Source organism: Falco punctatus (assembly GCF_963210335.1).
Source record: "Falco punctatus genome assembly, chromosome: 1".
Taxonomy (NCBI): Eukaryota; Metazoa; Chordata; class Aves; order Falconiformes; family Falconidae; genus Falco; species Falco punctatus.
The window spans coordinates 95,051,837-95,076,554 of NC_137580.1; the positions used below are offsets into that span (position 1 = coordinate 95,051,837).

At 45.3% G+C, this 24,718-nt stretch overlaps 2 protein-coding genes across 4 annotated transcripts in view; both read left to right on the forward strand.

The window, feature by feature from the left end:
* Window positions 1-39: 39 nt before the first annotated feature.
* PPP1CC (protein phosphatase 1 catalytic subunit gamma) lies at window positions 40-16,773 on the forward strand. The gene is made up of 7 exons (XM_080406678.1): window positions 40-295; window positions 10,048-10,179; window positions 11,407-11,637; window positions 13,221-13,325; window positions 14,312-14,535; window positions 15,022-15,156; window positions 15,582-16,773. The coding sequence occupies exons 1-7, from the start codon at window positions 241-243 to the stop codon at window positions 15,669-15,671; spliced, it is 972 nt and encodes a 323-aa protein (XP_080262804.1). The 5' UTR covers window positions 40-240; the 3' UTR covers window positions 15,672-16,773.
* A 4,128-nt stretch (window positions 16,774-20,901) lies between these two features.
* Window positions 20,902-24,718, forward strand: part of HVCN1 (hydrogen voltage gated channel 1) — a 54,968-nt gene continuing 51,151 nt past the window's right edge. Inside the window, exons 1-4 of one of the 3 annotated variants that reach the window (XM_080406739.1) lie at window positions 20,902-21,047; window positions 22,525-22,766; window positions 23,276-23,380; window positions 23,848-24,079. In XM_080406739.1, the coding sequence (XP_080262865.1) occupies window positions 22,560-22,766; window positions 23,276-23,380; window positions 23,848-24,079 (544 nt within the window). In that variant the 5' untranslated portion in view covers window positions 20,902-21,047; window positions 22,525-22,559. Of the gene's footprint in view, window positions 21,048-21,119; window positions 21,692-22,357; window positions 22,767-23,275; window positions 23,381-23,847; window positions 24,080-24,718 lie in introns of those variants that run through there. The other 2 variants (XM_080406740.1, XM_080406738.1) reach the window with 2 other exon arrangements.

The following is a 24,718-nucleotide window of genomic DNA, read 5'->3' on the forward strand; positions in this document are numbered from 1 at the left end:
ATCCGTGCGCCGGCCGAGCTCGCTGAGGAGACGGCGGCCATTTTGTTCAGTGCTGGGTCTCTGCCGAGAGCAGCGGTCGAGGGGGGGAGCCGAGGGGGAAGAGCGAGAGGGAAGAAGGAGAGCGGGGAGGAGAGGAGGAAGGGGAGAAGCTGAGCCAGAACAAGGGGAGACGTGCCGGCCAAGCAGCGAGCGGAGGGAGGGGGAGCCTCGGGGAGGGGTCCGCCCGTCCGCTGAGAGGCGATGGCGGATATAGACAAGCTCAACATCGACAGCATCATCCAACGGCTGCTGGAGGGTGAGGGTCGGGGATGGCACGGGGCGGGGGGCCATGGTCTGGGGGGCGGGGGGCCATGGTGGGCGGGGGGCGGCCGAGCCGGTGCCCGGGAGCCCGCCGGTGCGGCGCCTCGGGGTCCCGCCTCAGCCGCCGCCGCGGGTGATGCACGGCGTCCTGCCTGCCCGGTGAGGTCGGGGGGGCAAAATGGAGGGGCGCCGAGGCGCTTTGTCTCGCCGGGGCTCGCCTCCGCCGCCGCCCCGGGCGGCTCTGCCTGTCAGTCCCAACTTTTCCCTCAGCCCTTGTGTTTCCGAGCTGTTTGTGCCCTCCGGTCCCCTCTGTGCGCCCGGTGCAGTGTTTGGGTCAGCCGCCTGCCCTCCTCCTCCCCTGCAGCTCTAAGGAGGTGCTTCATTTAGTAGTATTTACGTAGGGCACTGTTTAAAAAAAACCTGGGGTTTTCTCTTAGCTTCCGCACATGTACGAGGGCTCTGTGCTTGGCTGAGTAGTCGTGGGGCTCTGGAAGTAAGACCTAGCGTGTGTAAAGGGTCTGTTGAGGCAGCTTTTCAGAAAGTCGGGAGGAGACTTGAGGATATCGTGGGTTTAGCTTTGATTAGCTGCTTGCGTTAATGCTACCATAGGACTTTGGCTCATCATTCGTAGCATCTGGTGACTTTTTAGGTGTGAGTAGAGGGTCGGGTTTCGGTCTTTCAGACGGTCTGTGGAAGGGCTTATTGTCTTGTGTTGTTAGTGCTTTGTGTTGAAAAGAGTTGCTTGAGAGTTTGTAAATCAAAGGAAAACCTAGAAGTTGCAGGGGCTACCTTCAGCATCGTCCCTTCAGTTGCACGGGTCAGCACCGGACTACGATTTTGGACTAATCTTTCTTAGGGCAAAAGGCTGAGAAGTAGCTAATGATACATTTTCTTCCAGGCATCAGGGAAAATAATAATTATTCAGAAACGAAGCTAGCTTGATCCAGCTTCATTTCATGTGTGTCAGGGCAGGCGCCTTATCTGGACTTGCGCTTGAAGAGCTTGGTCAGGGATTAAACTTTTCTATTTGGCACGAAGTCATCTGAGATGTTGCTGAGACAAATGGTGAAGAAACGTCTTTCAGCTGTATTGCACCCTTCTTAAAATATTTTGCTTGTGTAATGGTTTGGATAGCAGAAGGTCAGGCAGAGGAACAATTGTGCTACTTTAGAAATTATTTGGAGTTACAAATCCTTTAGCTGCGTTACAGGATTGTTGAACTATAGTAAGTAAAATTAAATAGGGTTTTTTCTCTGTTTTTGGTTATGTCTGTTACCAATTTGAACTGTTCTGGTTTAAATTATTTAAAGTTTTTACTTTATAAATTCAGACCAGGATTTTCCTGAAACTCCAGTAGTGCAATTTGCAGGTGTCAGGTCTTGTATGTCTTATGTTTGGTGACATGTTAATAATACATGATCAGTTTTACTGCAAGTATTAGTTACAATTCTTAGTTGATTTCCCCCAGTGTAACTAACGCAGTTTGCTCCAAGTGTGAGTTCTTAATATCAAAAACATGGAATAAAATAATCCTAGAAAGAGACCTGAATGATGTTGAATTATTTCTCTTGTTTAAGTTTCAAAAAGTAGTAAGATGTACTATGTCAATATGTTATGTTCATACCCAGCTTATATCAGTATAAAACATTTGAAGGAGAGTTTGTAAATCGGGCTTTGGAAGGTTTACTGACAAGATCTTACAAGAAGACAGTTCATGCAACTAAAGATGTTACCTGAGGTTGCATCAGCTGCCAGCACTGAAATTAATCTTTTTCCTTTATTGACATTTCAGCTGGGATTTTGGATTCCTTCAGGCAGTGATTGTCTTTCAACATTTAAAACAATTACCAGTGTTAGTAACCTATGCTAGTTTTGTTGTTTATTAAATATTTGTTGCGAACATCTTTGCCAGACAGAGTAATGATTGACCTTTGTGGCAGTCTGTCATTTGTATACTTTTTTTCCCCCAGAAGAGGCAAAATAATACTGCATTTTAGCAAACACTGCATTTTTTATAGTGCTAAATTGTGTGAATTACTGTGTAAATGCCATTCTCTTAGGTTGTTTAAAATTTGATTCTTCTTTACCCTGAAATTACTAAGGTCCGGCTAGATTGGTGACAGGCCTGAACTTCCAAGGTGGAGATCTGCATAGTATTAAATGGAGGGGAAAAAAAAGCTGAAGTATGTGTGAGGATTCACATACTATATAGATTTGGAGCAAACAATAAATTCTTTTTTCAGTGTGGTTCTGCTAGAACAAGCACATAATGTTAATTATACGAAGTCTGATGTGCTTGTGCCAGAACTCTGTTTCAAGTGATCCTTTTCAGACAGGGTTGCACACAGATTAAAAATCATGCTCAAGCATGAAAACACTGCAAAATCTGTTTTAATAATCAGCTTACTAACAAACTGAGTTGCCCAAATCCTTGTGCAAGCTTTAATTTTTAGAACAATTTGGTATTTCATTGCAGCTGTCTTTCAACTGTATACTTAACATATTTTTGTAACAGCTAAACTTTAGGTGATTTTACTACTAAAATGCAAAGGATATGAACAGGGGCTTTATCCGTTCCTTTTTAAAGATAACAAACCTGAGTGTTAAGGAGATGCTTGATCAAGTAATTCAAATCAGAGAGAAAATACAGTTAAGCCAGTATTTGTGTTTTGTAATATGCCTTAGCATTACACTGTTGGAATAGACCAAGAGAGCTATGCCAGTAGTGAATCTAGTCTAATGGTCGAGATAAAGTGAAGGGTAAATAATAAATTACTCTCACTTTTGTTCTTAGTATAGGGTATTAATAATGTATTTATGAGGGGCTTTTACTTGCTGTCTATCCTGATTTCTCTGATCAAATGGTCTTATTGTTACTTTCCCCCAAATAGTTAGTTTTACTAACCCACATTAGGCTAGTTAGCTGAAATCATTAGTTTGTTATTTAAAGATCTGGAAGTATATATTCACCTTCTCATTCTAAGGTAAATATTTGAAGAGTCAGTCTTGTGCCAGAGGCTTATAGTACAGAGCCATTTGGCACTGAAATATCACGAAAACCATTTTTCAGTAACATTATTCTGAACCTTGGAAGACTGTTCAATGAGAACACTGAACATACTGATCTTTTTTTGCAGTAATTGAATTTATATTTTTACCTTCTTTACTAATGAGGGTTGTGTTCTGCTAGGAACAATTTCATGGGTACAGGTTGTCTAATTTTGTCACTTTTAATAACTGTACTAACAATAATTTTCGTAAGAGTAGGGCTTCTAAAGTATAGTAAATGACAATATCCTGCACTGAGTATTGAAATGTGTCCTAAATGTTCTTGATAGTCGATAAAGGCTCAAATATTTATGGAACTAACTAATTTTATTGAGGAATAAGAAGGGGCAAACATGGGAATGAATTACTTTCCTTCTAGGAGGAGTACTGTAGTAAGTAACTTTGTGGTTCTGAGCTTGTGCCTCTGCGTGTCTGCTAAGTCAATACTGCCCGTAGACAAGAAAGTGCTAGAAAAGATCCCTGTAAGATGAAAAATCGGTGGCATCTGTATGGTCATGGATAGAGTTCCAGGAAATGGCAGAATTCTTGCTCAGCTCCAGGTGAAGAATGAGTGACAAATTCCAGGATTCCCTACCTGTGAGCATGACTTTGTTTCTGTTTCATGTCAGATGACGTTCCCATTACTTGAGCCCCTTATCAGTTTCCTTCATCTAGTGTGTTGGCAGCTTTTCACAGATAGGTAGGGTCTAGTTTGACAATAGAGCCCATAGTAACATCTAGAAAACAAGATTGAAATATATTAATCTTATGGTAACAATAAATGGCAGAGTGAAATAATGCAATTTCAACATATGAAGGTGGAACCCAAGTTGAAAGAAGTTTCTGAAAATCTTTTTCGTGCTGCAGGCTCTGCAGATGCTATTAAGGAAGAAGCTAAGTAATGAATGAAGGCTGCTTCGGCTAAAGCCATGTGAGGCTAGTATGTTGGTAGCCATTCTGAAAGCTGAAATCCTGCTTTGTGCACAAAAATCGGCAAAAATACTGTAAATCCTCCAGACTTTTCTGTTTATACACCCACAGATTTCTATTCCCAGTAAAGCCTGTTGTATAGCTGTCAAAGAAATATTCTTTCTAATTCGCTTTAAATGGGGAAAGGGGGTCATTCCATTATTAAAAATAGTTGAGCTAGAGTGTGAATAAACTTTTGCTGACAACAGAGAAGACTTGTAAGAGTTTCTTACAAGTGCAGTTCTCTGATTTTATTTTTTTCACCTTTCTGCTAAATACAGCACCAATTGGGTCTGAAGGTTTGCTTGCTGTTTAGCTGCATGTACTGTGCTAAGCGTCTGTCTGATTCTCACAGGTGTTAATCTGAAATGTCAGATTTCCCTTGTTGATGAGTTGGGATGGTATGACAAAGCTTCTAATAGACAAGAAGCACTTTTTGACCTCAAACTGTATTAATTTTCCATAGTTTGTGTAGCTTAATGTGAATTGTTTTCTGCTGTGGTTCTAATAATGGGAAATAGCTCTGCATTTGGAAGACAAGGACTAGATCCCTATCACTGCCATGGATTCAGATAAGTCAGTTAAATTCTGTGTTTGCTCAGTCAGCAAAGTGGAGGAATTTGTCATGTCTGAGTATTTGTGATCAGCAAGAGTACATGTTGCTAATAGCTCTGTCCAGTGTGGAAGTATGTTAAAAGACGAAATTTTTTCATTCCAGTTTTGCAGTCATGCAGAATCTTCTCTTTGGTAATGCTGTTGTGAACTTTTGTCATACTAAAAGTAGACTAGAACTTTTTCTTTTTAGAGGCTCAGGCACTGAGCAGTTGCTTTTCAGTTTCAATTTTGAATTTGAAATGATCTGATCAAAGTTGGTAGTGCCTGCAGTAAAGTAATACCTTTTTTACATCAACCACTTTCAAGTTATTTATTCCCTTTGTGTCTGTGGTGCAAAACTGAATGTGAAACTGTTGTCAGGAACTGCTAAAAACAAGATTAAAAACAACCTGCAGTATTTTTGGACATGTCTCTAGGATTGCAAACATCTTAATGTAAAATATGGTAAAACTGAGAGACTTGTTTAATAAGCCAAAAAATGAACTGACCTGCTGACAGCCTATTTTCTTTAAAACATTTTCTGTATGAGAACTTGATTCTAGCGCTTCAGTTGACACCGTTTCAACTGCTTCTTTTAATGTAGCACTGAAGGAAAATGAGATGTTTGGATCACTGAAATTTCTAGTAGTTTGGATTTTCTGCTATTTTTGAATGCTTTCCAAAGTATCTGTCCCTTTCATATTAGCCTTGAATGAGGAATATACTCAGTTTTGCAGTAGCATTTGCCTTTTGTTAAAGGATTGTTTGGCATCAAACTGAATATTGGAAAACGCAGGTGATGGGATGCGGTGTAGAAGTCTGTTGTAGTCTACATGCGTGTGGTCTTCTGACTGTTGTATGTTCTTGACCCCACAGTTCTTGACCCGTTTATCCATCACAGAGGAATGTATAGAAATTATCCTAGATGCTAAGCAGTGCTTTAACTCCTGGCTGCTGCAGCTATGCCTTGTAGTAGCTCTGTTTTCTTGACCAAAATGACAGGTTAAGTTCTTGCTCTCCTTCCTTTTACTTCCTTTTCCCCCTCTGCTGGGCGGCTGTCATACTGCACTCACCTCTGTTAATAATACACTTTCGGTTTAGACTTGGTATCTGTTGTTGCTTTCCAGCAGTTCTCCTCCTTGTCTTGGAAAGCAATGTTAATTTTCATAGTTGCAACATGTTTTCACGTCAGTACCTCTGCAGAGATAATCCGGGCTCCAGGGAGGGAGTACTGTTGCTGTACTCATGCCCATCCAGTGGAGAACTTAATTTTTCCAAAACTTCTCGTGCTTGTACAGTGGAGATGATTTTCCTTGTTAAAGACTGCCCAGACTGGACATTGAAATTCAGGCTCTCAAAAAATTATTTAAAAACGGGAGTATCTCTGTGTTAAAAAGGGTGGGAATATATTACTGTCTGAAAATAGTGCAGCAGTATGTTGAGACAAAACACAAATAAAAGTCTGCCCATTTCAAATTATATTTTTCCTCAGCTGGTTAATCTTTAGCTTGTTCCACTGTCAGTTTCAGGCTGTCATTTCTGAGGTTATGTTCTTTACACATTGAAAGAACAAATGGGCATGTACAGTGCTATTGGGCTGCTCTCTTGACTTTTAAGACTGTAGAGGGATTTTTAAAGGACCGAGCACATATGTTACCATTGTCCAGGTTGGACAACCCAGGCCTGTTAGTTGAAGCTGGAAAGCATCTTTAAATTGTCCTGGGAACAAGCAGTGGGAGAAGGAAAACAAGCTATGCACAAACAAGAAACCAGGTGCAGAGCAAGTCCTGGGAACCGCGAAATCAACACACTCTCATCGGCACACTCTGATCAGGCGCCTGCAGCATGCCCACCAGTCAGCGACACGGACCCCTACATGGCCCAGAGACTTTTATCCGATCACCTGTGTGTAAAGTCGGGTGAGCGGTCGGTTTAAGTTATAAATATGACCTGTTTAGTAAAGTGAGCACAGCATGTAGCCATATTGATATTGGTGTGATTGTCGTGACTTGGCCGACTCTCCACGGGGGACCCTCTTTGGAAGACCATGCTGCCAATTAATATTATACTGTCTGGTATCTACAGGCTGCCTTGGTTTGGCCCAAAGCAGGGAAAAACTGTAGACACAACATATTTTTCAAAGTAGATTATTTTTGCCTTTCTTAGTGGGCCTAAATAACTTGAAGACTCAGAGAAACCTTTTAAGAAGTCATTCAGACTGAACATCTTGTGTTTCCTTGCCAGCTCTTTCATCATGGATGAGAAAATCCTTGCACTAAAAACACAGATTTCTCAAATCAACATGCACTTCTGCATATTGATTCTTCTTAAGCTAAAAATAATATTTCTAGCTTTTCAGGATATATAGGTCAGTGTTAGAAGACTCCAGACACACCCATTTATTCTGTGCTGATTCCATGTTGGACGAAAGTAGTCAAAATGTCGTTGGCCAGCAGTGTGCCATGGAATTGCATCAAATTGTCCTGTTCCTTCATCCTTCTGGTGTCTGTGCAAGTGAGTGTGTAAGCACCAAAGCACTTTTGATCTGTTTTTTCTACAAGCAGATGACTAAAACTGCATGGAGATTATACTGGTTCAATGAAAATACATTGGAGAAACATAGGAAGCTTGTATATGAAACAGTCAGTTTTCAGATTTTAATTTAATCTTCAGCAAAAATGAATGCACATGCTTTATTCATGAGCTTTATGACTCAGTGCATTACATAGGCTGTATAATATTTAATACTTTTTAATTTATGGATGCGAGATACTGGGTTTGGTTTTAGCAATTCCTAACAAGACCAAATCATGGAAGGTTAGATTTTTGGCTTCTCAGAAAACTAAATACAAATATATTATCTCAAAAACAAAGGTGAATTGTAAAATTTAAGAGGAAGGGAAAATTTAACATTTATAATTCAGCCAGCTGATAGCTTTATTCTATAAGTTGCTGGGTTTTATTGCTTTGGGGTATTTGGTATTTCAAGTAACTTGCTCATTGCTCAGGAGCGTTTGGAAAATTACTGTATGGATGAAGAAATTACTGTGTGGATGAAAAGCCTCATGCATGATAAACTGCTGTGACAAAGATTTAACTTTCGTTTATATGCTTCATTACTTCGAATATTTTAATGGAAGACATGAAGTTTAGTGGTATTTCCAGTGTTGCCATGTAATGTCAGTCTTGAGTAATAATACATAGGCAGTGAATAATAAGGGAGCATGTACTGTTTGAAAGATAACATTAATAAAGCCATGACTTTTGACCTACAATTAACTTAATGTCACAGTCAGTATACATTGTAATTTGAACTGAAGTTTAATTTTGAAGCTTGTTTGAGGAAAGGTTGTGTGGTTTAGGATATTGTCAGTTATTTTGTTGGGCAGCCTGTGCTGCCATGGCTAGGGTCTCTGGGAGTCAGTGTGCAGGGTAGAATTGTTTTAGTAGTGACACTGTAAGTGCTGGCAGAAATTGCATCCAGTGTCACTTGATTTTGTGGATGGATGTTACCCAATCATTGTTTTATTCTTGGTCTAGATCAGATTCACTGTAACTGAACAATGTTTCCCACTCTTGGATCAGAAGCTTGCACAAAAGTAGGAGTCTTCTGTACTAACGAGAAATTGTAATCCCTTTGGAACACAACCTTTTTCTTCCCTTCCTAAAGGATTCCCCCTGTCCCACCCACCCCCAGCTTTTCCTACTGCAGTTCTCACTTGATTTCATATAAGTCCCACAGTGACAGTACAGAGATTTGAGTCATTGGTAGCTTCCACATTTCTCGCTCTAAGGTTAAACAGTGTCAAGGGAATTAGACTGAAATGGTGTCTAAAAGGTTCTTTAGGAATTCAGGAAGGTTCTTGTATTTGAAAGCATTTGGGGCTTGTTGCTTGCTTTTTTGAAACTAAAGATCAAGCCGTTGTGGGTAAGAGTATAGATTCTTAAGTCTCAGTGCCATATGAGTTGTATACAGTAAGTTACCTAACTAGGCGACTACCGGTGTAGTGATTCTGTTTCTGGAGGTGTTGCCAGAGTGTTTCCAGGTATCTGAGGCTAAAGTTCTGAGGCTTTGATATGGCTAACCAATGGGTTATGTTGTAGATGGCTGCATGTTGTCAGTGGTTTTGACACCAAATAAAAATATAATAAGCCTCACCAATAATGGCATAGTCACAATTTTTAACTTAGTCTTATTCTAACCCTGTTAATGCTGTTGCATGCAATTTAGTCATAGTTACAGCATTGCTGCTATAGAAATGTCCTTTGTATTTCTGGACAACATAAATCGGAAAGTGATAGATAAGTGGAGGGAAAGCTGTGCTGGTGGCTGTAGGAACTTGTTCAAGCCAAGCTGGTGTCCTTGTCCGGGCTGGGAAAGAAAACTTTGATGGATGTTTAACGGAACCCATTACTGTGAGTTGTTGTAGTGGGGGAGATTGCGGTGATGGTGGGGCAGGGAAATGGTCTGAGGCTGGGAGGTGTAGCTCTCTTACTAGCTTGTTTTTTACTATGCTCAGAGGCAATGATAAGAGCTGTTTTGTTGTGATCCAAAAATGTTTCCTTACGTATAGTTCTGACCTGCCAATCATAGGCTTATTTTTCTTCCATGTGTGCGAACTGCAGTGTAGGATGGGGGGCAGCACAGTATTTATTGGGACTGTAGTCTTGTTTTAGATAATCTGTCGGGCAAGGTTATGTGATAGCTTAGGGAAGCTGACATGTTTGAGCTATGATATTGATGATTAAATGGGGGACTTCCTTTTCTCAAGTTCAGACAGCTTTCCAGAGAACAAGTGTAGAGCTGCTTCATTTAAAAAAAAATAAATCAAAAAAATCCAGTCACATTGTCCAAGATGGGTTTTATAACTAAATAGAACTAAATGGATGCTATTTTAAATGTGACATTTAACGGGGGAAGTGTTAAGCCATGACTTCTGTTAAATGAAAGTAACATACAACTGAAACAGAACATGCCACCCTTTCTCTGGTAACAGCAGTGCAGTTTCACCTCAGCAGACTGATACTACCCTGTTATCTTCTCATTCTGTATTAAACTGGCATTTAGTCAGGCTCTTAAAAGAACACCAGGGATATTGTTGATTTTGATAACTGACTTCTGGCTCCTTCTGACAGTGCGAGGATCAAAACCAGGCAAAAATGTCCAACTGCAAGAAAATGAAATTAGAGGACTGTGCTTAAAATCCAGGGAAATCTTTCTGAGTCAACCTATTCTACTAGAACTTGAAGCTCCACTGAAAATATGTGGTGAGTACTGTGATTTTGATTTGAATGCTCTAAGGGTGGGTGTCAGATAAATGCAGACCTTAAGCAGAGAACAAATGCCAGATGCTACTTTCACTTATTAAGAGTGGAACTAATAAATTATTGTAGCAAAAGGAAAAATAAAACCTTGCTGGATGCTTAGGGCAGAGGACTGGGAGGAGGTAAAAAATGTAGGAATTGAAGTGGGGACCAAAATTATGCAAACCCAAAAAGTAACTGGCCTAGTTTTGTTAGCTCTCTCGGGGAGGTGATTCATACAAAGTTTTGGAAAGGAATTTTTGAATCAGTGAAATATTTGGGCCAGTCATGACTGAACAACAGGAAACAAAGGAGAACTACAGTAGTTTATTGTAGCTGCTGTTCAGAGTTGAACAGTGGTTTGACAGTATTTTAAAATAATCCTGCTGGAAACTTAAATTTCTCCCCAGTTTCTTGGAATTGCTCTCTAATTTGGTTTCACCATACTTGTATGCAGTGATGCTCATTTTGCACACGTGTACATGTCTAGTTTTGTCAAAATAAAAGCCTCAATAAATGCACTTCTAAAAGCTTCCAGCAAACAGTATTTTATCCTCCTCTAACACTGAGGATTTACTTCAAATTGAAGTACCTTGTTCAATATTTATAACATTGGTAGTCTAAAATCATGATGCAGTGTTCTGCTTGTCAGAAACAAAACCATGATTTAAACCTAAGGCAGAAATACCAACTTCATTTTCAATACGACTTCACTGCTAGAATTTGAATTACTGAGTGTTTCAAGAAAACACCGCGGCTGGTACAAAGGAGAGCACGTTCCCCAGGTGGCCAGTTTTCCATCAGTATTACTAATGCTGTGTGGAAATTTGAAGGATGAGGTAAAGGTTCCTGATCTCAGAGCCACTAGTCAAGGAAAGGATTTAACTGGATGTCAGATTTTCATTTGAATATGCAGTTGGTTTCTTGGCATCTTGGTTTTGTTTTACATGTGTCAATATTTTTAAGTAGCTACATACTTTCATATTAGTGCAGTTAACCATTGCTTTACATAGACATCAAACTTGAGAATGTGATAATTTTATATACATGAACTAATTTTTAAGTATGTTGTAGGCAGTATCTAACAAGTCTCTTACTTTCTGAAGCATCATTCATTTGTTTTTTCTCTCACATCAATCAAAGAATGTAGCAAAGGGTCACTTACATGTTGTTTCTGACTACTCTTTGCAGGTGACATCCACGGACAGTACTATGACTTGCTTCGACTCTTTGAATATGGAGGTTTTCCACCAGAAAGCAACTACCTGTTCCTTGGTGATTATGTTGACAGAGGAAAGCAGTCTTTAGAAACTATTTGTCTTCTATTGGCCTACAAAATTAAATACCCAGAGAATTTTTTCCTCCTCAGAGGGAACCATGAGTGTGCCAGCATCAACAGAATTTATGGGTTTTATGATGAATGTAAGTAATACAGATGTGTGCATATTTGGCTTGGGAAAGCATTGTAGGAGGTGCTAGTGTTGCAGTGTTAGGGGATTCTTCCCTCACAGTTCCCTTTGTGCACTTCAGGGGGCCCTCGGCCTATTTTAGGAAGGGAAACGTGTCCCTTCCCTCATCCTGTTGGAGTCTGATCCTCACAGTACAAAGCAGCATGTAAGTGGGTAGTTTTGTTTATTGGCTGCTGTGTTAACTAACAGTTCTCACTGGTTCCTGTTGTTGAAGTTCTTAAGATAAGGTCATCTCATGGGAGATTTTACTTGATGTGCTTTACAGAAGTTCACCTCTGTTGTAACTGAACTTGGTGAATGGGGCTGGTCTTTACTGTGGTTATGTTACAGTGCTTCCAGCCTACTTCATATTAAGACCTGTAACTCTGTAATTTAAAAAACAAAACAAACAAAAAAAAACAACAAAAAAAAACAACTTTGCCCTTCTCTGGGTGCAGTCCTGCTGTATTGTGTGCTGTTACTTTGGCAGAAACTTCCTTTCACAAATGGGGCAAAGTGTGTGAAGCCTTCATGTGATGTGTGCTTGGGTTGAGCACCAGATACTTGTTCTTTCAGTAGGTGGCTTCAGCTGCAGAAGTTGTTACTTGAACCAGTGCATCAGCCTTTTAATGAAGAAATGTGCGTGTATTCATGTGGCACCATGAGCATGCCTTTAGAACAAGCACAGTGTTAGTAGGTAGTTAATGTGCCCGCTCAGTCACTGTGGAGTGCGTTAAGGTCTGTTATGACAGACTATATGTAGACCTTACACTAACAGAGCAAGTAATTTTGCTGTGAAGTGGAAGTGTATGTTCATGTTTCAAAGGATGTGACTTAATAAATCCCGATAATGTAGAAGAGATTAAACTGTTAATTTGTGCACTGAAGCATTCCCACAGCTTGTGTTGTGGGACATACTTGGCTTGTAGCTTACAAGATGTACTCTCCATGTCTTGTTCCCCTTCAATGAGGAAACAAAGATGTGTGGTATTTCAGAGTTGACTCCTTGGAGATTAATCACGGGTTTAGTCATATATCACAAATGTTCAGGGTTCATATCTGTTGGGAGAGTCCCTTTGAAAGTAAAACTGCAGCGCTTTCATTTTTCAGTCCTGTTTCTTTGCCTAGAGAGACTTTATGGGGTAAAGCACTAGCAGAACTTTACAGAAAATATGCTTTCTAAGAATTGCTGTCTTCCCCTGAAGACAACAGCAAAGGGCAAGATTTTCTGAAATGGATCAACTTCTCCAAGAGGTAATTTTCCAAAGTAAAGTTGAGACTGGAGAGTCTGGCTGCCAACAGTGGAATATCATTCGGTTGAACAGACCTGTGCTGTCCTCAGAGCCACCTCAGAGTACTCTGCCACACTGGAAGAGACCTTTGCAACTTTGTTAGAAGCAATAAAGTATGTCAGTGGGTATCATAGAAGATAAACTGTATCTAGGCTTTAATGCTAACTTTTTGCAAGACTTAGCAGACTTAAGGCAGCCGTGTTAGCTTGGTTATAGTTGTGTTAGAAAAGCATATTGATTGTTTTTTCTCCAAAATGTCTTCTAGGTAAGAGAAGATACAATATTAAGCTGTGGAAAACCTTCACAGACTGTTTTAACTGTTTACCAATCGCAGCTATTGTGGACGAGAAAATATTCTGCTGTCACGGAGGTAAGTAACAGTTCCTTAGTTGATATCTGAGAAACTGTAATACTCTAGTATCTGTCAGGGCAATTTCATGTTTATGTTGCTGAGGCTTCAAAACTGTAGGGATTTTTCTCTGCCTTGGTTCCTCTGTGAGGTAGGGTTGAGTTTGATGACTATCAGTTCTATGAACTGTTGAGCTGGCAGCTTTGTAACTTCAGTACCAGAAGGCCTATTGAATAGCCTCTCCTTTTGTGTAAAGAATCCTTGTAGAGGTTTTTTTGAGGCTTACATGACTAGGAGTTTTATGTACATTCTGAAAACATTCATGTTTTCATAGAATCATAGAATGGTTTGGGTTGGAAGGCACCTTTAAAGATTCCTTAGTAGAATCCCCCACTGCCATGGGCAGGGACATCTTTCACTAGATCAGGTTGCTCAAAGCCCCATCCAACATGAGTTTGGAGTTTCAGTTGTAGAAACTGGCTCTCTTACTCTGTGTGATACCTGCTTTGTGCAACTTTTGGAAGTAATAAAATACAAACTGCACTTTAAATGTTTTATCACTTGCAAGTAATTACAGTTGCCTGAGGAGACCTATCAGTGAAAAATAGTATGAGGTCTGTTTGATACTGTATTTCATTTTGCTAGGCCTGATTGTTAAAATAAACATACCCTGTGATTTCTAGTATTATTGCCTCTTTTACTTAACAGCTCTTTTAACAGGCACTTGCAAAATATTAGTGAGATTCTTGTAATCCTGTAAAATGTGGAAATGGCTTTGCTTATCTTGCTTCCAGTAAATCTTCTAGAAAGCGACTCGTCTTCTGTTACAAAAGCTTTGAAACAAATGCTGGATTAAAAAAATGTCAGTTAATATTGCTATTGAACTATGCAAAATTGCAGTGGTGAATCAGTTTGAATACAAATTGTTTTGTCTTTAATTAATACCTCAGTCTTGGAAAGCAAAGTTGGGCTAAAACGTGAACTGCCCATGTCTTAACTTTGAACAGGTTTGTCACCAGACCTTCAGTCAATGGAACAGATAAGACGAATTATGCGCCCCACTGATGTACCAGATCAAGGTCTACTTTGTGATCTCTTGTGGTCTGACCCTGACAAGGATGTCTTAGGCTGGGGTGAAAATGACAGAGGAGTGTCCTTCACATTTGGAGCTGAAGTGGTTGCTAAGTTTCTCCATAAACATGACCTGGATCTCATATGTAGAGCTCATCAGGTATTTCAATTTTCTATGGTAAACCATAGAATGATTTAGGTTCGGAGGGACCGGAGGTGGTTGTCTGGTTCAACCCTACACACGTGTACTCAACACCAGACAAACCAGTGTAAGCCTGAGTTGCTGAGGATCTTGTCCAGCTAAGTCTTAAATATCTGCAAGGATTGAGGTTCCACTATCTCTGAACAGCTTGTTCCAATGTTCAACAAGCCATGTAATGACCGTTATTTTTCTTAAGACATATAAATTGTGGCTCTGATTCCAGAACAAGATTGTCTTGAACCTTGCAGAATCCTGGTTTTCTCATTGCTAATGGGCTCTGTTGCTGAACTGGATCCTGCGATGGTCTTCCTGTTTTGGTGTAAAAGTTTGGAACTTGTGTTCCTTAGATGGAGCCAGTTTTTCAGCTGCTGGCTCTGTTAAAGCTGCTTTGCACCTTGGCAGGAAGAAGTTGTCCAGTCTAATGTTTCTGCTTCCTCTCTAAAGGTTGTTGAAGATGGATACGAGTTTTTTGCAAAAAGGCAATTGGTAACTCTCTTTTCTGCCCCAAATTACTGTGGAGAATTTGATAATGCGGGTGCCATGATGAGTGTGGATGAAACTCTAATGTGCTCCTTTCAGGTATGGTATCTGAAGGTTTCACCTCCTAGTTAAGAGTAGTCATACTTTAAATTTGCTCTGTTTTGAATGGGTGCTTGACTATTACAAAGCCATAATGCTTGTTTCAGGTATTTACAGATACTGCATGCAGACAGGGTTCTGTGAGTGCGCTCAGGTCTTCAAAAATCTGATAAGCCCGTGCTGGTGTGAGTAGATGAGCTGGTTTACCCTGGAATTAAATCATCCGAGCAGAGCTACTAGCTGTTAGCCTGCTCCCACTGGCGTGGGCGCTCAGATCAGCTGCTCTGTCATAGCTCTGAGTAGGAAACACATTTGTTTCTTGGCACATTGGTGACTCGTCCGGATGACCTGTATAATACCTTCACTAGTGAATTAATTGGAAGAAAGCTAAAACTTTTTGCTAAATGACGGAACTATCTTTTCAGATTTTGAAACCTGCAGAGAAAAAGAAGCCCAATTCCAGCAGACCTGTAACGCCTCCCAGGGGTATGATCACAAAACAAGCAAAGAAATAGTCACTTTGGTGCTGCCTTGTTGGGACTTGTATTATAGTATATAACCTCCATTTTTAAAACTGTAATGTGTACTGTTCAGCTTGCTCAAAATAGATAATGTGTTTGTGGTTTTCCTTTTGATTTGATGAATGGCATTTGCTGGTTGTAACAGCGAATGACAGACTTTTCTCACTCCCAGGAAAAGAGTTTTAAACTTACCTTTCGTTGGTGTTACAGCTGTACACTCCACAGCATCTTATCCTGTTGTTCTGGGTAATTGTACAACTGACTTTCGGAATCTGTACAATGAGTAGTGTAAATGCTTGTTTTCTTCTTTAGGATCTAAAGAGGGCACTAGTGTGCTGTGAGAGTAGAAATTTGTACTGTCAGAAATTACATACTGTTTATACAAACCACTGTGAACTTTTTTTACGTTAAATTTTGTTTAAAAGGGATTGCTTTTCCTTTAATGTCTTGTCATGTACACGTTGGTTTTATTGCTGTCAGCATTAGAAATAACCTTCAGCCCCGCCAGCGTCACTGGTATGATGTATATTTAATTCAGACACATCCCCCTCCGTATACTTCAAATGACAATTAAAGCCATTATTTTAAGTGTTTGTGTCTCTTTCCTGAAGCCAAAGTTCGCTTAGAAAACTTTGTACACGACCCACCACACTGAGTTGGCAGGGCCTTCCACTCACGCCTTCCTCTTGGAGATAAAAGGAAGTCCTGACTTGAAATAGCAAGTAGAAATGCTGTGCTGTTTATTTTATTCATAGTCAAAGTAAACACACATTTTTGTACAGTTTCCGTACGGTCACTCAAGGGGACCGTTCTCCGGCGGCATCAACCCAGTGGCAGCCAGTGTCGAAGCTGGAAGTTGCGGCGGTGGTTCTAGGTCTGCCCGGACAGTTTTGTGTGTTTAGCCTAAAGACTTTGTTCTACAAAGAAACCTGGAACATAGCTTGGTAAGCCAGCCAGAGGTGTTGGTCTCTGTCGCCGGTTTATATAAATCTCTCACAGAACCTTGTTTTTTAAAAACTGTTAATCTTTTTTGAACAGATAACAGTGTACAATACCATGTAGTGAAAATCACTTATTAAATGAAGAAATTGTTAAATCTTCTCAGTGTCGGTTTATCACCACATATACACTACTGCTATCAGAGGACCTGACTTAGATAAATAAATTGTTCTGGAAACCCACAAATTCTTGGTTTGGATTTGTCTAAGCTACAGGCACCAGAGGCATGTTTTTAACAGGAGGGTTGGATTTAGATCTGCTCCTGGAGTTTTAACATATATATTGCCTTTAAATACAGGAGCCTCTCACCAGAGGAGTGTCCTGGCTTGGGCCAGGGTGGCGAAGGGCCGGGCCTTGTGTTGCGGCAGCAGTTTCCAGTGGCACGCATGTGGGAGGACGTGCTCATCTCTGCTTGAGTGTACCTCGAGTGAGATTAGCCTTAAAAGTACGGTGTTGTTGGGACTGTGGACTTAAAAGGACAAGACTGATTTCCTCCAGTTTTTAATTAAAAAACTAAATTCTTAGCAAAGAAGGGAAGTTGAGTAAACTGCTGTTGCTGCTGTTAGCAAGGTTTGGTGCACACCAGCTGCAGCGAGTTGCCTCGAGGGTAATGGATGAGGTGTGATGTGGGCTCTGGGCAGCGTGCTGCCTTGCCTGGGATGCTGTGCACCATTGGTCTGTGTTCCTTCTGCTGCTTTCTCTCCTGTGTGCCTTGTGGGAAATCCTGCAGGATTTTTAGATGTCAGATGACGTGGTTTCTTCAGCATCACTAACTAGCCTGGCCTGAACTGGCTGCAGCACCAAGCGTCAGGTGCGTGGTGGAGCCTGCTCCTGGAGGACTTGCAGTGCCCAGCTTAGAGAGACCACCGGCTCTGTTCTGGCATCCCACGTAGCGCATGAGTTCCCCTTCTCTTCTGGAGTGAGCAGAGCTTTTTTGACAAGAATGCATTTTCTGGGCAGCCCCCAGCCATTGATTTTATTTCTACATTTATCTCCCTGCCAAATCAAAGAGCCTTTTCCTACTCTACCTACCCCCCAAGCTAATTAATCGAACAACCTCTTGGTAACTTTCGATGAGTTCATTGTATTAGGTGTCAGAGATTGCCTGTTGGAGGCTTCCTCACAAATTTACTTTCACCCTTTAAATCACACTTGTGGTTTTCTTTATAGCTCTGTAATGTTTCTCCCTCCTTGTAAAATAGTCACCTGCTGTCTTTTATTGATCAAGTGAATAATGGAGCACATGTGGAGCCAGTTTTCACATGACTCGTACCTAAAGGAATGCATTAACCCATCTCTGCAACCACAGCTTGCCAGCCACCCTGCCTGTCACCATGTCATGCCTTTTTCCTTGGTGACTTGGTTTTTTTCTCTCCTCAAATGCCGTTTTTGTGACACACATGCCTGCTCTGGGCTGTGTTGTCTGCTTGGCTGCATTCCCCCGGGGTGGATCATGTACCCCGGGCCTGCAGCTGCTCGGGGTGCGCGGCAGGGTGGAGACAACCTGCTCAGCACCCTACAGCTTGTGAGCGAAAGTGCGGAAGCGCGTCTGACACCCACTTGGGGCTGGGGGTTTTCATCCGTAGACAGAGAGGAGCGGGAGATGCCCATTCCTATTGCTTTTCTGTGATGTTACTTGGAGGAACACCTGGTTTACACGTGGAATGGAGGCCCTTCTCCCCCAGCCCTGCTGGCCCCGAGCTTGGCAGCGCTGGAAGGGCGGGCTGCAGCAGGCAGGGCTGAAGGGCTCCACAGAAGGCAGCAGGGAAGTTGTGACCAACCCAAGATCTCTTCGTTCTTCCTCTTGCGCCCTTTGCCGTTGCCCAAGTCTAACAGAACCGCGTTGCTCTGTAAAGGAGCGGTAAGATGCGCTATCTATGGGTCTGGGCATTACCCTATAGATAGTGGGGTGTTTCTCTTTAGTTCCTTCGAAATGGACAGAGTCCTCCCTCCCACCTAGCTGTGGAAAGGCTATTTTTTAGCACAGGTCATCTCTGATTGTCCCTGGCTTGCTTTAGGATGTGTCAGTGCTATTGTGGCTTTCGGGCCCGTGTTGTGAAGTGAAGCTGTGGAGCTTGACAACTGACAACAATGTTAATTTTGGGTGCAGTGTTCAGCCCCGCTCCCCAGCGGTGCTCAGGGCTTGGTGGGAGGGTGCAGAAGTTCTGGGCACACATACCCCTGATGCATACGATGTACTTTAGACCCAAATTTAACCTCTGAATGATATTAATTGTGGAATGAGGGCTGGATCTAGGGAAGAACGTTTTAAGGGTGCAGCAGCATCAGGCCCCCGTGCACTGCAAAGCACCGGGACGCCCCCAGCACTTCATTGTGGGGGGGGGGAGGGGCTGGTGGGGGGTGCTAGGGGTGGGCTGACCTACCCATGCGCTGTGCCACCATGCCACTCAGCGTTGTGGCTTGCAAAGGACAAAGCGTGCTCTCCTCAGGGACTTGAGGGAGCTGCTGAGTTCCTGAGGTCGAGCTCTTCCCAAGCAGTCGGGTTATCCAACCTTCCCGCTTCTGTTGAAAAGAGGGGCTTATGCCTCGGCGGGGGGCGGTGTTAGAAAACACCTTTCTAGTTTCTTGTCTTCACGGGCATCTGTGTTCAAGTTTAAAAAGCTTTTTTTCTGTGTAAGATGCAATCCAAGCCCTTCCTCACTCTGGCCATCTTCTGTCCCTGTTCCCCTCTGCCTGCAGGTGACACCCGGCAGCTTCAGTCCCTCATACACTGGAATTTAACCGCTGGGAGCCCACGACCTCCCATCCTGGGGGCACAGCAGCCGCTGGGGGTCCCGATCCTGGTGCTGAGGGTGGGCTCCGGGCTCTGCCCTGGTGCTTTGGGGAGCCCATGGGCTTCACCCTCTGCAGCTCAGGCACACAGTCCTGACTCCCGCTATCCCAAAGCAGAGCGGCTCAGGCTGAGATTAACGGATTGGGCTTGTGAAACAGCGTGCTGTTGCGGTGGGAAGTGTAGAAACCAGGATTTAACCCGCCAGTGGGCTGGGAAGAGGTTTACGGTGATTTTACCCTTAAATCACACCCTGGCACCAGCCTGGTCCTCACCAAGAGCTCTGTGGCTCTGCTGGTGGCATCTTGTCCCGCTAGACCACCAGGGCACCTGGCAGACACGGGGAATGTGTGGCCCCTCGGAGCTCTGTGGGCACATGCAGATTATTGGGATTTTATTTAAGTTCTGACAATGAGGCTTCACATTTGGTGCTGGTTGTGGTGCAGGGAGGGCTCAGCTCACGGGGAAACAGAAGCTGGTCTGTGTTTTCTCCTTAAAACCTGCACTCCTGACCAAAAAGGGTCCGCTGAGCTCTCAGCAGATCTCCCACCTGCAGCTCCAGCCCCGAGCTGGTCCCTTCCACCATCAGCTGATTGCGTTGGTCTTAACTGGAGTCAGCTGAGACCAAAATGCCTGAATTAGCTGGAAACCCATGGGATAAAACTCCTGCTGCTGGTTCAGGATTGTGGCTTTGCCGTCCTACTCCTGGGTGCTCAGCTGATCACTGCAAGTAGGGGGTTCAGGGTGATGGTTGAGGGATGGGGGTGGGTGATTTGTGCTGGGTCCCCATTGCCCCAAGGAGGGTCTGTGCACTTTGGGATGAGGTGCTGGAAAATTTTAGGTTCCCAGGAAAAGTTTTGGGCACTCTCCGGGAGGAAGCCTTTCCCAAGAAACAAACTTGTTTCTAAGGAAACAAAGTCTCGAGGCTTTAGGAGCGCAGCAGTGGGGAGGTGTTTCTTTGTTAGGGGAGAATTAGAAGCAGCTGAGGTTTGCCCCAGCAGCGGGGTGGTACTGGTGGGTCCCTGAACCACCTCACAGCCCAGTTTGCTTGGGATGCTTCCCAAACTGGCTTGCGTTTGGAAAGCAGCAGGGAATTCGAAGGGAGAAGAAGCTTTCTGATAAAACAGGAGCCTGTGACTGGAGGCAGGTTAATCCAGGCCTGATCTCTAGGTCTTGCACTTTAGACCCCTGGACCCCCACCCCCTTTGCGGGACCCCTCCATGCCCCGCAGCTCGGACTTCGGCAGAGGCGCAAGACCGAATTCACGCCTCCCCTGGGTGCCCGCTCGCTTTGTCGGGTGGGGCTGATTAAAAAAAGTTTAAAAACAACACCAAAAAAAATTTAAACTCCGTCCGGCTCCGGCAGCTCCCGCCCAGGGACGTCTCGCAGCCAGCCTGAGCGGGGGAAGCTGGGAAACCGGGAAATGTCGGAGCAGGACCCCCCGGGGGCTGGGGCTGCGGGACCCCCCCGGAGCTCTCCGGGCGCGGCGGGGCCGGGGGAGGCGGGGCCGGGCCGGGCCGGGGGCGGCCCTGCAGCACCGGGGCAGGCGCAGGGCGGCGGGCGCAGCCGGGACGCGCACGGTACCGGGTACCGGGGCCCAGGGCGGGGGGGAGGGTGGCTTGGCCCGGTGAGTGCCGGCCCGGGGGAGGGGGGGCGCGCCACGTCCTTCCCCTCGGGGGTCCCGCCCGGGTGCGGGGAGGCCGGGCAGCCCCATCCACCGGCGGCGGCTGCGGGCGCCAGCGAGCCCCGGGCCCGTCCCGCTGCGGCCGGGGGGCTGCACACGGAGGGGGCAGCGCTCCGGGGGCTCCGCTCGGCGCCCGGGAGCGGCGGGGGGAAGGTGCTGGCGCTGTGCCCCAGCGGGGGGCTATCTCCATCCCCGACCAGGTCCGTGTCCCCTCCAGTAGCCACCGGAGCGGGTCCCAGCGTGGGCCCCCAGCACCCCGCGGCCAAGGGGCCCTCCGGCCAGGCCCACGGCAGCTCCAGCGGGCCAAGAGCTGTGCTGAGCTCCCCGGGTGGCTTTGGCCAAGGACGGATGCACAGACAGCCGGGATGGGATGGGGACGTGGCCGCCGGTGGCCAGAGTGGTTCTCGGCAGGGTTGGTGGCCAGGGAGTCTGGCCAGGTTGCCCAGAGAGGAAGAGCAAGCTGGTGGGGCTGCAAGGGTGCAGATGGAGCCCCTCCTGCCACTGTTCTCCGTGCCGAGCTTCAACTGGGATCATCTGCAGGTTTGGGATGGCTCCTGGCCCTCGCTGGGTGCCTGCGGGGATGGGACAGGATGGCCAAGGGTGAGGTCAGCTCTAGGGGACACAGGGAGGGGATGGGGGAGGACAGCATCGCCCGCCGGCCAGGCTGGGTGCAGGCATCACCTGCTTGGTTAGCCTGCAGAGGCTGAAATAAGGCGGGCCGCTGATGTTAGCGAAGGGAAATGGTGGTTGCTCTTCAGCTTGGTGGCCTGGCTGGAGAGTGAGGGTGCCCGTTAGACTGGGGGCAGCTGGGCTGCAGCTGCAGCCACCTGCAGGGACAGGGCAGCGCTGGGAGCGCAGCGGAGGGTTCATCTCAAACCCACCAAAAGCAGCCTGCCCCAGCGTGGAGGGAATGAGGGACAAAGGGGAGGACATCACCTGCTTCCGGCTTTTGCCCAATACAACCTCCATCGATCAGTGTCTAACAGCTTTTTCCATGTGTCCGGAAACACAATGGCTCTTTCCAACAGAAATCAGCAGCTGCCTCCTCTCACATCACGAGATGCGAGATAAGGGCTGGTGTGTTTTTTTTCTCCTGTAATCGATGCTTTGTTTTGAGATGTTTGGAAATACCTCGCGAGGAAGTTCCTCCTTTTAGAGCAGCACCACAGGGTGCAGACAGCACCGAGGAGGCTGGTGGGAGGTGATGCAAAACAAGCAGCACCACCATTAAGCAATTTCCTGTCAGCAGGGCCCATCCACACTGGCCGTCTCATCTGAGCATCACTGTCACGCTTGCTGCGGGGGACCGAGGGAGATTTGGCATTCTTGGTCAGCCTGCAGAGGAGTGGTGACACTTTGCTCTTGTCCTGCAGACGTTGGCAAGGTGATGCCAGCTTGATTCAGAGTCATGTCCAGGTACCTGAAGCACTTCACAGTGGTGGGCGATGACCCCGTGCAGTGGAGCAATGACTATCAGAAATGGGAGGAGGAGGAGGAGGTGGCTGGGGAGAATGGGGAGAAGCAGCCAGATTCGGAGATCAAGCTGGAGCCCGCCAGGAGCCGCATCTCCTTCCAGGACATGATGAAAAAGCTCTTCAGTTCCCACAGGTTTCAGGTGAGGCGGAATGAACCCAGGCTAAAGGGAGATGGGAGTGAGATTTGGCCAAAAGTGCCTGTGACAGCCAAGCTGATGTGGGATGGAGCTGAAGGCGGGCTGGGAGCAGCACCGAGCTCACGAGCTGAGCTGTCCTGTCGGAAACAAGCCGATCGGCAGCAGGTGCAGATGTTTCCTGAGCGGTGACAAGGCTCGGTGCACGCTTCTTGCGGCACCAGCAGAGGCATGTGCACTCCAGAAGACCCCCCCATGCCAAGCGGTGGGAAGTGGCTGGGTTTGGTGGGGAGCCAGGCGGTTTCGTGTGGGTGAGACTTTGCAGAAATAACCCACTAACCAGGGGCTGCGGGGGTGGGAGTCCTAGATGGGAGCAACAGAAAGCTCCATGAAATAAAACCAGCGGAACTGGGGGTGCAGGGCATTGGGGCACATTTAGCTGAAGGTCACATCGGCTCCTCTTGCTGATCTGTCTGTGCTGGGAGGGTGTTCATGTTGGTTCTTCTCTCTGACAGATCCTGGTTGTTTGCTTGGTCATCCTGGATGCCTTGTTGGTTCTGGGGGAATTGCTTATGGACCTGAAAATCATCCATCCGGACAAATATAATATAACCCCAAAGGTAAAATGCAGAGAAATGTCAACACAAAGTGTGATTTCCCTCTCTGGTGGTTCAAAGCCTGCTGGGCAGGATGACTGGGCAAGGCAGGACCTGGACCTTCAGCCTTGCTGCGCTGGCACTTGCAGGCATACGAAGGTCTTGCAGGGACTTGTGTGACAGCCCCGCAGCACAGGGGGCCAGCCTGGCCTGGCTCGTGCCAGGCTGTGCAGCAGCTTGGTGTTTCCTTGGGCTGTGGCAGAGCTGAATCGTGTTCTCCACACTTCTCCTGGTTGTCTTCACCCCTCGTGATCTGGCTTACCTAAAGCCGCTGGCTGCCACACGCTTGCTTTGCTTGTCCTTCAGAGCAGGAGAATCCCTGTAGAGCCAAATCCGACGTGCCCTTGAGCGGTGGAGGTTCTCCAGCCCTGCCCTGCTCATGTGCACACAGGAGGGTTCCCTGGCCCTAAACTTGCACTGTCTTTTTCCAGGTTTTCCATTACCTCTCCCTTTCCATTTTAACCATCTTCCTGGTTGAGGTGGGGTTTAAAGTCTTTGTCTACCGCTGGGAGTTCTTCCACCACAAGTTTGAAGTGCTGGACGGGATCGTCGTCATCGTGTCATTCATCCTCGACGTTGTCCTCATTTTCCGGGAGCATGAGTTTGAAGCTGTTGGGCTCCTGATACTCCTGCGGCTGTGGCGGGTGGCCAGGATTATCAATGGTAGGTGTGCATGGCCAGTCAGGAGCTCTCCCTGGTGCATGGGCTGGATTCACTGACCTTGCCTGAATTATCTGGGATCCTGTCTTTGTCCCCTTCTCAAAGCCAACTGCGAGACCCCAGGGTCTCGCTCTCCCAGTGAACATGGAGTTTCACCCATGCGGTTTTCGTTGCTGGAGTGTGGCCTTAATTAGGCTGTAATTTCTTTGGAGCAGCAATAATCTGCTGCTTGTGTTGGTATAATGCGGGGGTGATGGGGGCATGGTAGCTGGCCCGGGCTAGAGGAGATGCCCAGCGTTAGCACAGCAGTATCAGGCATGTTCCCCTAAAAACAACCCATAATCTGTTCTTGCATCCCTCTCTCCTGGAGGGAGATGGCTCCCATCTGAAGTTTGCATTGGAGGATCCTTTAGGCAATGTTTTAACAGGGGAACAGAGTAAAAATCTGCCTTCCTGAATCTACTTCTATAGCAGAGTAGGTTTTACTGCTCTGATATTCTGCTGTGACTCCATCATCTCCTCCAGGGATGCTGCAGAGAATGTCATGATCTCACTCTGGATCTTTCTTGCTTGGATTCAAAGGGTTTGCTATAAAAAGAGGAATACAGAATGTCCCCAAGTCAGTCTTTACTGACTGCTGTG

Bases quoted from the DNA above. Each gene is read 5' to 3' on its own strand.
- PPP1CC (XM_080406678.1), top strand. From the start codon at position 241: ATGGCGGATATAGACAAGCTCAACATCGACAGCATCATCCAACGGCTG. The intron at 10,180-11,406 runs GTGAGTACTGTG...TACTCTTTGCAG, and splicing joins AGCTCCACTGAAAATATGTG to GTGACATCCACGGACAGTAC. The intron at 13,326-14,311 runs GTAAGTAACAGT...AACTTTGAACAG, and splicing joins AATATTCTGCTGTCACGGAG to GTTTGTCACCAGACCTTCAG.